At 40.3% G+C, this 14,792-nt stretch overlaps 1 protein-coding gene across 6 annotated transcripts in view; it reads left to right on the top strand.

Moving 5' to 3' along the window:
* The window catches only part of LOC115378093 (protocadherin-15-like), a 290,200-nt gene that overhangs the window by 248,258 nt on the left and 27,150 nt on the right, over positions 1-14,792 (top strand). For all 6 annotated transcript variants that reach the window (XM_030078231.1, XM_030078233.1, XM_030078234.1 and 3 more), the window contains 7 exons: positions 2,683-2,792; positions 3,243-3,383; positions 5,929-6,056; positions 9,410-9,640; positions 10,012-10,100; positions 12,345-12,521; positions 13,126-13,344. In XM_030078231.1, coding sequence (XP_029934091.1) covers positions 2,683-2,792; positions 3,243-3,383; positions 5,929-6,056; positions 9,410-9,640; positions 10,012-10,100; positions 12,345-12,521; positions 13,126-13,344 — 1,095 coding nt within the window. The remainder of the gene's footprint in view (positions 1-2,682; positions 2,793-3,242; positions 3,384-5,928; positions 6,057-9,409; positions 9,641-10,011; positions 10,101-12,344; positions 12,522-13,125; positions 13,345-14,792) is intronic.

Here is a 14,792-nt window from a genome sequence, read left to right as displayed (position 1 = left end):
AGGGAGGCACAAAAAAATAACAAATCACTTACCGGTTTTTGTCTCCAAACCAACTAGGTCTACATTAGAAACATTGCACTGCTTGGCACAGAGAATACTTACAGTTTGGTGGACACAAAGAGAGAAAGAGAAAGAAAATCTGAATGAGAAAAAGAGAAAGAAAGACAGAAAGAAAGAAAGAAAGAAAGAGAAATTGGGAGAAGCAGGGAGTGGCTATGCAGAAGAGGCAGAGAAAGAATAGGGATGAGAGGGCAAAGAGGATTTATCATAAAGGAAGAGAGGCTGAAAGAGGTTGACAAAAAAGAGAATAACATAATGAGTGAGATACAGGGAGAGCGAAAGAATGAGAGCGGCTGACAGGAAGAGTGATAGAGAGGAGTGTATCATTGCCAAAGTGTATCACTGTCCTCGTTATTCTGTCTGTCCCCTCACACCGCTGAACCTCAGACACTGCAGACCCTGTCTCAGCTCTGTGTAGGGCCGTGTGTCCTGCCATAATTCCATAACCTATATTGAGTCCTCTGAATCTCTTGTGTGCCCAGCCTGTGTGTGTGTGTGTGTGTGTGTGTGTGTGTGTGTGTGTGTGTGTGTGTGTGTGTGTTATCAGTAGCTGCCCAGCTTGCTGTAGTTAGGGTGTCAGGACAGCAGTGATTGCAGACAGCACAGGAGGGGGATTATTGGCCAGATAATGAGCTGTGTGTGTGTGTGTGTGTGTGTGTGTGTGTTTTGTGTGTACGTGACATGATGTGTCCATAAAGTGTTTGTGTGCTTTTGTATCCCTGTAAATGTGTGTGTGTCTGTGTGTGTGTATGTCCCATATGCAAAAAACTCTGTGCCTGTATGACTGTGTATTGCTGCATATATGTGTGTAGCAGAGTGCGTGCGCGTACGTGCATGCGTGTGTGTGTTTCGTGTGTGTCTCTCCATTGTGCTGCCTCACCCCTGTCAAGTAGCCATTTGAGCTAAAGAGGTAGGGAGGGATAAAGGAATGGATAACCATTGTCGCTGAAGCCTGCTGGGACTTTGTCTGGAGGGTGATGCCCTCAGGGGGCTGGGAGAGGCTCAGGGAGGGGTGGGGGTGGGGGGTGGCGGGTGTTGAAGGGAGGGATGGAGAAATGGAGACAGAAACGGATGGAGGGAAAGAAGAACAAATGAAAGAAATGGAGGAATTGATGGGCAAGACAGAAGATGCAGCAGATAAGGAGGGAGGACATTTAGATGGAGTGAGGAACAAATAAATTAATTAAACTAAAAATGAAAATATTAACAGACATTTGTGGGATAAACTTTTTTCTTAATTTTTATTTTTTCTTAAGTTTACATGGCCATTTATATCTAAAATTATTTTCATGATGCTTCTGTATTGAAAGTCTGTTACACAGTACATGGATTTTCAAGGAAAATAAACAAACTTTTTTCTACTTTTTTTTTTTTTCCCAATTATTCTTACTTATTGACATGTATGTGGTCAAAACCCGTCCAAGAAATTTTGATTTTAAGTTATGTAATATTAGTCTTTGTGCTGACAATGCTATGTGGCCTCGGAGAAGCTATAACCTAATGTCTGGCTCTTTGGTTATTCCAACTGAAATGCAACACTTGAGCTTAATGCTATATGAATGGGAGTTGATGGGAACATTTATGGGCTGTAGTTTGGCTGTAGGCCATTATTCTTCTTTTTAAGCCGTTTATTTGAAATGCTGCAGGCAATTGAAATGCTTTAAATCCTAAAGTTCCATCAGTCAGCCCAATTGAGTTATTTTGTTGTTAAGACCATATTCGTGTCAAAAATTCATGTTAACTGCTGGTTTGCCAGTGACTTTTGGTAGGAATGCTGTGAATAGAGCAGGTGGCTAAAGAGTCATCTTAACTAGGGTACATTAACACACACACATACATAATCACACATTTGTATCGGAATACACACCACACAGCATACACACAATGAAGGGGGATTTTGGAAATTATCAGCTTACACATCCATTCACAGGAGCACATGCATACATATTACAAACACACAAACACACACTCATTATATACTCTGCAAGAGTCCCATTTATCACATTGTGATAACTTGATAACTTAGCCAGTTGGTAGCCTGTTATAATGTTTAGCCAGCTGTGACGGTTGGCCTGATGACTGAACTGGGTTTGTTTAATGAAGTGAAATCTGTTGGAAATTTGAGTGTTGCCAGGTTTGGGAAAAATCTGCCGGGTTTGTATGCAGGGAATAAAAAGCCCACCAGCCTGGATGAGGGGCAGGTGGACGAAAACAAGCGCTTGACAACAAGGGAGAAGTGGCCGCAGACCTGCAGCTCCAAAGTAATTAAACGCCAGATTTGAGGACAAAAAATATATTGGAGAGCTTGCCTGGGGTCTCTTTAAGTCTTTTCATGGTTTAACTCCACTATTTGGCAAAGAAAAATGATTCTGTCCGAATTGCTATCCTCAATGCGTTCCATCCCACCAAGCCACTTAGGCATTTGCAAATGAAATAGGTGCAACAACTTCAAGGTACACATTAACATCTGTTGATTTGACCTTGAAAATTTACCGCCAACCTCAAAAAAAAAAAAAAAAAAAAAAAAAAAAAATAGGCCTACAGTGTGTAAATGCATATTAATTCCATATCAGTTTATATTGACTGACTGATAGATTAATGGACTGACTGACTGATTCCCAGGTTTTCTCCTGTGAGTGAGGCGGCTCCTGTTGGAACACCAGTGGGAGTCATTGAGGCTTCCGCTGTCAATCAAACGATCATCTACTCCATCATCGAGGGCAACGAGGGAGGTGAGTGCACCCAGAGTTATTGTCATGTCAACTCAACAATCTGGTCATGGTTTTTGATAAAGTGATTGTGTCTCATAGCGATGCTATGAACTCATGTTATTAGATACTAGCAGCTGCCAGATAATATTTCTGTAGAAATTTCACAAGTTGTGTGGACACACCTTGTGGATGATGCAACCAGTCATTTTATTTCATTTCATTTTTTTTTTTTTTTTTTGGGTGTCACAATCATTTTACATGGTCTTGCATAATAGTCTTATACCTGGTCCATATTAGGTTGGGTAAAATTTCAAAGTGCATCTCGTTTCCTCTTTTTTGACCTTCCATCCATGTTACCATTTCATATTCAACACCCCAAAATTGGTATTTTTGAAAATGCCCTTGCAAGTGGATCATTTTTAATACGCTTTTTTTTTAAGTTTTAAGCCACTGGTTTGTGTGTTTCTCCAGGTGTATTCCGATTAAATGACACGTCAGGAGTGATTTCCACTGCCAAGCTCCTGGACTACGAGACCAATGCCAGTTATGTTCTAAAAGTGGAGGCAGACTCTATCGGAGTGGTGTTGTCCAACCTGTCAGCTCCCTCCAAAGGTGAGCATCTGCGCTCCTGATTAGGAAAACTTTTCGTTTAACTGTGCAACCCTCTTGCATTCAGTTTCCTTGCTTATTAACTTTTAATATTTTTTCATCAGCGTCTCTTTATTGTCTTCTTTCATCCCTGCTTCCCATCCATGAGAACATGAATTTGTTTTCCTGGCTGCTGTGTGGGAGGGCAGACCAACCTAAATAAGTTTCATGGCTTTAATTGAAATCATAACTGAAGTGTAAATTTCTCTAATTAGTCTCCCTCCTTCCTCTCTATCTGTGTTTTCTCTCATGGTCTCTCTCTGTCTCTCTCTCTCCTTTCCTTCTCTCTATCTTCCTTTCAAAATATGTCTGCATTCCTTTTAATTGATTTTCAGCTCTGTGTGTCTCTCCTTTCTTCTTTAATTATAGTGTTTACCACATGCTGTGCTTATTCCATGGGAACTGTTTGAATTTAAGCATTCCACAGGGATTAAAACTACACATCATTCTAGTCATGAGCAAATCTCCCTCATTTCTTTTCACCGTGCATTTTAATGACCCAACAAATCAATATGATTTTAACAATGTGTTAATCTGGTCTTCTATCTCCAGTGAAGGTTGGAATCATAAAAAGACATTTTGGTGTTGTGTCAAGGGATGACTATTGCAGATAAGCACTCATATTTGCCTATGCTCATTGTTTTATATTTTTTTATATTTTTGACAAACTTATTTAATCATTTTTTTTTCTCACTCTCTCTCTCTTGTTTTTCTTTGAGCAAAAACTCCTCAAGATGCAATCGAGCAGTTAACCATCTCGGGATTCGTTATTGCCGTCTGACATATGACTCATGCTTTTAAAGAGCATGGTTTTGAATTTGAAGATGTGTTACGTCACAGTTTTACGTGGGCATGATTCAAAACCTCCCTGCTTTTTACCAAATGAGGTTCATTTCCAGTCACATTCACTGAATATGAGTGACAGACATGGACTGGCAAAATGTTTTTTTCTCCTATACTGACAGACAGTATAATGACCATGTATTGCTTGCTTGAATTACAATGCATTTAGCTTGTCTTGGTCATATGAAAGAGCGGTTTTTATGCAGTTTTACATGAGAGTAGTTCAAAACACGGCTAGAGGCATTACATGTTGTAGACATCTGATGTTTCATTGGTTTTCACGAATTTCTGTTTGGAAAGACATGCCTATCAGAGAGCCGGTTACACTGGTAGTCAAGACCAGTAGGTTTTTTTTTTTTTTTTTAGATATCTCTTTAGATATCTCAGATATCTCACATCTATATTCAATCATTGAACTACCTCACATCTTGTTTATGGCCTATATATATCTTCTTGTTTTATGTAGAATGGTCCTTATAATTCACTTTATTATCTACTATGATGTTTTGACACCCTTTGCCCCGTTCTTCTTGCCCCAAGGGAAGCATTGCTGATCTCTGTTTCTTATAAATGTTGCCCATGTATCATAATACCCCCAAAAAACGGCTTCTGCTAGTTAACCTCATAATGGATTACCGGCAGTCTGCTTTTGTTTCTCCCTTACTGGGGTTAGAACAGGTACAATCTTTCACTTTTTTGTTGTTGTTGTTTTTTGCATTTGTCACATCCAGAGCTTTATAATATAAGTGAACTAACTATAATCCTCTTAAACATTCATTTTAAATTCATATTTATTTTATTTATTGTGTCTTTAGTGTGTGTAAAGCACTTTGTTTTTCTGTTTTGAAGGGTGCAATACAAATTCATTACGCAGCACATCAAGCAGCTCTGCGGTGCCAGGCTACATGAGAATATGTGATTTACCCCTGTTCTGCTGTTTTCATTTACTGTGCTCTTGTAGTAAGTTTTTCTTCACATGGAGCTATATATATTTTTTATTTTTATTTATCCTTTATTTAGCCAGGAAGCTCCCACTGAGATGCAAGATCTCTTCTTCCAGGGAGTCCAGGTTAACACGGCAGTGCAATTAGTTTCACATAAAAAAAACAATTTCACATGATAGAACACAAACAACACATGAAAGCAACACTAGGGAAGTAGTGGAAGAAGGGAGGCACGCAGGCTATACCAGCCATATCCAAACACAGTCCACAACAAGTCAAGGAAATTATGTAAAACAACAACATGTTTCCTTCACAGAAGACCTTTAAAAACATTCAAAGAAGGGAGTACGTATAATGTGAAGATGTTTTGCAGCTCATTCCATGCCCAAGGTGCATAAAAGGAGAAAGCAGTTTTACAAAACTGAAACTGAGCAATCCCTTGGTGATAAAGAGCAACATATGTATTTTTATCCTCTAGTATAGAGAGCACCATCCCAAAAGATTCATATAAAAAGCAATGGTGAGTGTGTGGGCCTGCACTTGTTACAAAACATAGTGCAACGTGACATGCAGAGTCCAGTTTGCATGCATGAAAATCAATCACTGTAGTCTTAATACAGGTAGAAATGAGCTTTGCACAAGATTCTTGTAAAATCAGGAATGGTCTCTCTCTGTGTGTGTTTGTGTGTGTGTGTGTGTGTGTGTGTGTGTGTCTCGTCCAGTCAACACAGCCAAGGTGGTGATTGATGTCCATGATGAGAACGACCACCCACCAGTTTTCTCCAAGCCCCTCTACATCGGAGGGGTTGCAGAGGACGCCAAAACATTCACCTCCGTCTTGCAAGTCCAGGTACACAATCTTCACACACACACACACACACACACGCACACACACACACTAGGTCTTGGTGTAAGTGCCATTACTCAAGGGCACACAACTCTTGTTAATGTGGACTCAAATTGCTAATGACTTTGTCCCAAATGCAACCCCTCTAATCTTAAAACTACAACAGCCTCCTCCAAAATTTAGCTCAGCTCCGTGTAGTTGTGTGTGTATGTGTGTGTGCGCGCGCGCGCGTGCGTGCGTGTGTGCGTGTGTGTGTGTGTGTGTGTTTTGACGGCTTGCCAAGCTTGTTTGCTAATCCAAAGTCCAGTAGGTAATAAGATTACCCGTAAGATTATTCTCTCTTGCTCTTTCTCTCTCCCTCTCCCTGTCTATCTGTGGATTGATCTCTCTTTCTTCCTTTGTTTCTCATTGTTTCTCTCTGTCTTCCTTTCTTTTTACATCGTTTGGAGGCTTTGTAGATCACTGTAAACAAGTGGAGCAGCCCTCATATTATTTAAATGCAGTTCACGACCCAGAATGGGTCTTGGGGCCGTTCTCTTCCTGCCCCATCTGAGGAGTAGCAATATGTTTTAATGAGCTTGGATGCCACAAGACACTCTGGCAGAAGAAAGTATGAATTTCAATATTTTATTTTATTACTTTTTTTTAAGATCACTTTTTCTTCATTAGATCACATACGGTGAAGAGTGATAGGAGAAATGAGAGGGAAAAGAGGGCATGCAACAAAGAGAATGAGTCAGAATCAAAATCACAATGTCACACGTACATCAAAATGTGCCTGTACTCTCTCATCCACCAGGAATTCCCATTTATTATTCAGCTACGCTACAGACACAGAGTGAGTGTGTTTGCATATGGAGTTTCAGTATTAAAACTAGATTTGGCTGGAGCTGGTTTACAGTAATCTACTCTACAGTCATCTGACCTCTTTAAATAGTTTAGCAGACCGGGAAAAGAACTAATAGCCTGCTGGTAGGCCGGATCACCACAGGGGGACGGGGAGGAGAGCTGGAGGATGGAGGAGAAGGGGTAGAATTGATAGTTAGATAAAGAGAACTGAAATCCCACTGAGAGACAAGCTGATTGGACAGAGGGGGGAGGGATGGCATGCATGATTCATAGACGGATGGATGGAATGGGTGAACGGATCGAACGGCAGAGAGACAGCCAGGCAGACAGACACACTTGCCAACACTGATGAAAGCGAGAGTGAGGCAAAGACAAAAAGAGGGTTGTAGATATGCCGCACTCTCATTTTCAATGGTTTCGCTCAAGTTGAACTAATTCCATCACATCTGTCTGAAGCACACACATTGGTTTAATGAGCTGTGTGTGTCGGGCAACATGTCTTGTGTCTGTGTGTGCATCTCTGCGTGCAGGGCTGTCATGTTGTTGGAGTGCACGTGCACGGACTCATCTGTCTTTTTGTCCCTCAGAGGATTCCAGAACACAGTTATTGATTAGATTGCAGATCAGTCTCACAATGGCAAACACACTCTTTACCCACAAAGTCTCTTTTGTTCCTCCAATCCAATCTCTGCTGCATTTTGTGTTCACAAGAAGTTTCCATCATTTCTGCACAGAGACGTAGAACATCTCCTTCTGTCCCTCCTCTCTCCTTTCTTTTAAGCCCTTCCTTCTTTCTCCACCTCTATTCAGACTTTACTTCTTTCATATATTCATTCTGTCCTCCAGTGACTTCATCACCCCATTCAAACTTGCAGCCTTTTTTCAAGCCCCTGTGAGCTCGGTTCATCTAAAAAATCCCAGTTTAAATGGAACCACGATGTGCAGTGGGGTGATCTTCTATTATTGCTGCTTCAAAAAGTGGTTTGTCACATGATTTTTTTTTTTTTTTTTTTGGAAAAAAAAATCAAATTGTTGGTGAGGTGGCTGGAGCGAGAGAGGCTTTAAAAGTATAGTAATCTTTATAGCACATATTAACATACAGCAGCTGCTTAGCAGATATGTTCATGTTTCAGATACTATAATGTTCTACTACAATTACTGAAGGGAAATGGACAGGGTTTTCAAATCTTCACTCTTCAGCTTATCTGTGCTGGTTGCAGGTACTTTCCGTCTCCCAAAGCAGTACAATAGAAAATGTTCAATATTGTACTCACTACTTACACTACTGCAGTTAATACTCCTGACTAATGGTTGGTATTAGTACTTGTATCAATGTGTTGCTGAAAAGTTTTCCTAACTTTTTCAAATACCAACAGACAGCTAAAAAAATACATCTATACATCCAAACAGTTCTCTCCTCCTTCATTCATCCTTCATTCCTTCTTCCCTTCCTTCATTCCTTCTTTCCTTCCTTCCTTCCATCCTTACTATTTTTGCACTGTCCTACCTTAGTGTTTCTTTTGATGTGGTGGGTGTCTCAGAGCTAAATCTGTAGTCTGCACTGCCAGGCCTTCTTGTAAAGAGGCAGCAATGAATCAATGTCTGTCTGACCGTGTGTGTGTGTGTGTGTGTGTGTGTGTGTGTTTATGCGGCCGTGCATCTGAGAGGTGCAGATGAGTGTGTGAAGGAGGCAGAGACAGAGACTTGATAGCCAGGATGACAAAATAGATGAATGGACTAGTACAGCTCAAAGCACCAGTTCGCCCCCTACTGTTGACTATTGGCATTGCATTAAAAAAAAAAAAAATGAAGCATGAGAAGTGCCACTTTGCTTATTGTCCTAATACATGGAATCATAATGATGATATGAGTTGGACAAGAGTGTGATACTGCTAACTGATGATGATGGTGATCATCATCACCATCATGACAGGAATAATGCAGCAAAAATGATGATGAATGCATTTGTTGTGATGAGGATGGTGATGATGATGATGACAATGATGAAAGTTTTGATCATGATGACAATTATACTGGTGTTATGATGATTAGAATAATTTGCAATTTTCTCATTACTGTCTCTGCGTGTGTGTGTGTGTGTGTGTGTGTGTGTGTGTGTGTGTGTGTGTGTGTTTCTCTGTTTTTCTCTCTCATTTATTCACAGTATGCATACTTAAGTGTTTATCAAGTTCAAAAGGCTTTATTGGTACTACCTTTCACACTGCTGCCAAAGTGCGACAGTAGACTTTAATTAAAGAACAAAAAGACAATTTATATTTCTAAAATATATTTTATAAGAGTAATTAAAACAGTTCCAAATAGTCAGAAATAATAATAAATAAATCAGTTAAGTAGAATTGAAATTAGAAAATACAGTGAAACATGAGGTAAGAATATGTTAATTTTGATTACATATCTGTTGGCCTTTGGTTTAGCCTTTTGTTATAGCAAGAAGTGACGTATTTAGCTGACACTTTACACTTTATCACATTTCTATCTGTTATCAGGCCCTGGACAAAGACACAGGGAACTACAGCTCTATGTTGTACCGGCTGATCATCCGTCCCCCTACCGGTAAGGATGGAAAAGACACCAAAGATGGGTTCGTCATCGAACCGTACAGCGGCGTGGTGAAGACGGCCATCATGTACCGTAACATGAGGAGGTCGTATTTTAAGTTTGAGGTCGTCGCCACAGACAACTACGGTCAAGGACACAGCAGCAAAGCAGAGATAGTCGTGAGTAAATATGATTGTTTACACTTGTGGCAGGATTTTTGTCCTTTCTTTCAGGTATCTAGTCAGTCTACCCTGCAAAAAAAGTCTTGAATTCATCTTGTATTCATCCTTAATGTCTTATTTTCTGTAAAATAAGTGGAGTGACATTATTCCTCTTTATTCACATGCAATTTCTGTTGCTTCAGGGAAGTCCTTGAATCAAGTAAATGTTCAAATGTCAAAGCAATATGCTTTATTTCAAGAAGTTGTTTCTGGTTTCAGGTGTAATTGCATTGTTGATTTTCCAATGCTGTCGGCTTGATGGGGTTAGTGCACTGCTTAAGAACTTCATTAGCTCAGTCTAAATTACGTTTCTTGATGTGTCTTTTTAGGTGTCAGTCGTGAACCAACTGGACATGCAGGTCGTCGTGTCAAACGTCCCACCAACTGTTGTGGAGAAGAACAAGAATCAGCTGCTTGGGTAATACAGCATACTGTACCGCCCATCATGTATTATCTATCTTTCTACATAATACATCAGTATATCAGCTACAGTTGGGTTGGGCTGCTTCTCTGGAACTTCATGTGCCCTCATTTGATCCTCAAGACTGATCATCTAATCTCTCAGGAAAGTTTGCATTTCATATTTATAGGAGGTTAGCTGGTGCTCTAATGGAATGGAGAAATTGAAAGACCAACTGTGGTTGCAAATGCAGTTTGTCATGCATCTGTAAAAGTAAAATCTCTGCCTGTACAGTCCATGTGAGATAGTTTGACTGTATTCTTAAGAAACTCAACTTGTTTCAGGAATTTTCTTGAATCAAATGGCTGTATCTCTGTTTTCCAGATATTACCTGGGGGGTTAATGTAATAACATTCTAAGAAACAAACAATAAATAATAATAAACAAAAGCAGTCAGAGACAACAACATCCGCCACAGTGCACAGTCCTCCACATCAACACCCTGCACATAGCTGCATCTTTCTATGATGTTTCGTTGCGGAGATGTCGCCCAAAATGTGATTTTACACCTTTTGAATTGTGACCTTGATCTTGAACCCAGACAAGTGAAATTATCTCTCTTCACTGGAAGAATTGTCATTTAAGAAAAAGATAGACTTTTGTTACCATACTGCTAAAATTCCTACCTTAGCGAGTCATTTATCCTCATATGCAATATTAAGATCCTGTTTCTCTTAAAACCACTAATGAGGTGAGGTGAGATATAGCCACTTGGTTCCAGTGGAGTCACTTGTTTCAGGGCTCTGAGCATAGTGAGGATGAATATCTTGAAACAAGGCAGATCACTACACTAGTATCACCAAAATAGCATCTGAATCCAGAAAATTCTTGAAACAAATGTGGAAACAACAGCACTGGATACAAAATCTTCTCACCCCAATGGCAGGTTTTTCCACTTTAAAAAGAAATAATAAATAATAACATTTGAAGTCTCAGTGCTTGAGTAAATTAATTATTATTTTGGACATTTCTGCATATGTTATAATATATTTAGACGTAGCTTATTTTCTGTGGTGGTCATTTTTAGCATGCATAGATTCATGTGACATTATTCCATCACTCACCAGTAGTCCTCTCTGCACCAGCTGACAGTGACTGGGCCACTGAACTGTTCTGTCAAGCTGTTGCTTTCATCCCTCTTAGCTCATACATATAACTTAATAATAATGCTTTAGGGCACTTGCCGTCTCTCTCTCTTTCACTCATACACACGCATACAGACACACACATGTCACAATGGGACCTTTCCTGCTGTGAGCAGGTGTTTCTGGGGGGACAGGAATCAATATTGCACAGCATGGCGTCTGTCTGCCTTGCTGACAGGATGAAAAAAGAGAGTAGCGTGTGTGTGTGCGAGCAGAGTGTGAGAGCTTAGCCTGGTGCATGTGTGCAGGTGTGTGCGTGTCTATGCATATGTTTGTACAGTACATAGTACATATGCATGTGTGTGTACTTGCGTGCGCGTGTTTATGTGTGTGTGTGTGTGTATGAATGCATGTGTGTGTGAATAGCATCCTGAGGGTGTTCAAATGGAAGTATCATCCCATCTGTCGAATGCTTCCTTTGTCCTCAAAATCTATTAAATCCCTTTTCACACCTGCCACTCTCTCTCTTTCACCCATTTTCCATCTCTCTTTCCCTCCCTATCTTTCCTATCGCTCTTCAAAACACTCTCTCTGTCTCTGTCGTTCCCTTATCTCCCCTGTCTCTCTTTAACGCTATCTGTCTAGATGTTAATTCCATTTAAAGGTGCTGTGTGGTGCATTTTACCATCAGTACGCCATTACCACGTTAATTTTGAAACATTAGCATAGTGATGATTAACTGATGATACCATTGCCTAGAAGACTGGCAGGCTCTTCTGGCATCCACAGTGCATTTTACATGGTGTGTCACTTGGTCAGATTTTGCCGGGAGTCTAGCATCTTGATTTATGGTGCAGAGGATAGTTGCTTTATGGCACAGAAAAGCAAAAAGAATGTTGCTTTTAAAAAATAAAATCATATCACCACAAAAATATTGATATTCAAAACCTCTACACATAGCACCTGTAAAATAGCTTTACTGCCATGATTTACAATAAAGGAAGGGATTGCTACAACACAGCAACAGTTATACACATAATAGATGGTCAGTTAACTTTACCCCTTTCTTACACTCTCTCTCCAACCCCATCCCTTTTTTTCTTTACCTCGGTTTCAGCATTTTGGAACACTACGTCCAGGACCAGATACCCGGGGCCAAGGTTGTCGTGGAGACCATTGGGCCCCATCGTCATGGCGACGGAATGGAACAGGAAGACTACTCCAAGTCGGACTTGATGGTTTATGCTATCGACCCGCTGACAAACAGAGCTATATCAAGACAGGAACTCTACAAGTAAGGTCCTTGCCAGTAAATCCATGGGAATGCTGAAATTCCAAAAAATGGGACAAGGCTTAACCTCAATTGAGTCTCCATTAATAAATTAAATATGTTTAATTCACTTTTTGGTGTGCTGCCATTCCCATGGCTTTTGAAAGGATTAGATGAGATGAGATATAACTGCTATGCATATTTCACTAATGATTTTTGCCTTCATAAAATTTCTAGTCAAAAATCTGTGAGGTCTTCCACAGTGTTTGCATGTGTGTTGGTGTAGCACCTCGGTACGATTCAGGGGTGAGGTTTGGGGAACGTAAGTGTACAGAATTCAGCTTTACAGAGCTGCAAGTAAAACAGCAGGTTTTTTTTGGGTGCTTTTTCTGTTTCAGTCCATACTGTCTGTCTTGCTGAGTGGATAGAGGACTGAGTAACTGATTTGCTCTATGGCTAAATGTTTGACATCTAACTGGCAGTCACTTCTTGCATTCAACATTACAAACACACTCATACACAAACCACATGCACGCTTACAACTGTCTGTTGATGTTGATGTTGGCATCACTCTCACTGTGTGGCTGCATATCCCACTGTCTGTTGTTTAAGTGTTTGTCACCCCCAGGTTCCTTGACGGTAAACTCCTGGACATTAACAAGGAGTTCCAGCCCTACTTTCCCCCCGGCGGGCGAATCCTGGAGATTCGAACCCCTGAAATGGTGACCAGTGTCAAGAAAGCTGTCCAGACTGTAGGCTACACAGAGGGGGCGCTGCTGGCTCTGGCAGTTATCATCATCATCTGCTGTGTGCCTGCTATATTGATTGTCATTATCACTTACAAGCAGTAAGTATGGTTTATCCACAGTCACTTTGACATTTTTGGATTTATGTTTCCAGTCAAGTGCGGAGTGGCTTATATTGAATGGGGCTGTGTGACCTAATCAGGCTCAGGGAAGTTAGACATAGTGAGACAATGATAAATTAAAAGCTGGTTGAGCAATGACATTGAGTCAGTTATCATTATAGGGCATCACAGCCACCAACATAATCAAGTAACATTTTACATTTTGTTCTCCTAAAAGGCCCTATCTTTATAAAACTTACCATTTTGATGCTGCCCAAAATGACATTAATGACTGTTAATTAAGTCCTTATTTTATGTTTATCTACAAAGGTGGCCAAATGCTATTCCTGCAGCTGATAAACTGAGTTTAGCTGTGTTCACCCTCCATTACGTCCCTGCTTTTAGGCATTAGCTGACAAGTTGTTGTTGTTATCCTGAGCAGTGTTCAGTGAGTACAACACTAGAATAAACTTCTTAGATCACCAAGATTGCGTGTGTATTAGTACCACAAGTTTCAGTTCCTCTCTGCCATCTCACTAGTTTGAAAACTGCAATGCACCAGGTGGAGAGGGAGGGGGAGGTATGAGGAGGAGAGGCTATCAAAACAATGTGATTACACACAGGCAAACTTACAGTACGACACTAGAAAACAACAAATGATGCTCACCCGCTTTTGATGTTTAACCAGGACAAGGGAGAAGTTTTATGTGCCAGTAACACACAAAAAAACTATTGTCTTCCATCTCAAATACCAACTGGGTTTCAGTTAACATCTCAAAAACTGCGTTAATCCTTTTGAAAAATATTTCCCACAGTTATGTGTATATGTATGGCTGAAAAATGTCAACATACTCATAATCATTATCACTAATGTGCTGGATACATGTAGCTACTGTAGGTCTGCCACATGGTTCGTAAGGGGAATTCAAATGAAGCTGGCAACCCATTTTAGAAAACTCATGGATTTGAAAGGAAACTTTTTTGGTGAAGTGGTAAAGAAAAGTAACCACTTGAACCGTGGTTAATGTGTGTCCTCATAAAGGCACTTTCAGTAATTGTAGAACAAGGGAGGCAAACAGTAGTTAAAAGACAGAGACAGAAAGATAATCAGCAGGCAGACAGATAATGGGTAGAGAGACAAAGTTCAGAGAGGCAGGGTGCATTATACAGTATGCAGACAATGAGGCAGATAAAGAGACAGACAGGCAAACTTAACAAAGAGTCTCCCACAGGACATCGTTTAACACTATTTATTATTTTATCACCTAGCCCAATCATTTCTCTTGATGATTCAGCATGGCCACATATCCCACAGTGCCAATTCTAATAGTTTGTTTAGCTAAGCACCGTGAAAGGCCATTAATTTCACCCGTCCCACAAACACACACAGGCACACACACACACACACACACAGTTAAAGCGGATCAGTGCATTTTGGAGAGAGCTCC

This window comes from Myripristis murdjan, chromosome 19 (assembly GCF_902150065.1).
Source record: "Myripristis murdjan chromosome 19, fMyrMur1.1, whole genome shotgun sequence".
In the NCBI taxonomy this organism is placed as follows: domain Eukaryota; kingdom Metazoa; phylum Chordata; class Actinopteri; order Holocentriformes; family Holocentridae; genus Myripristis; species Myripristis murdjan.
The sequence above is the reverse complement of the archived record's forward strand: the minus strand, read 5'-3'. Positions and strand labels throughout refer to the sequence as shown.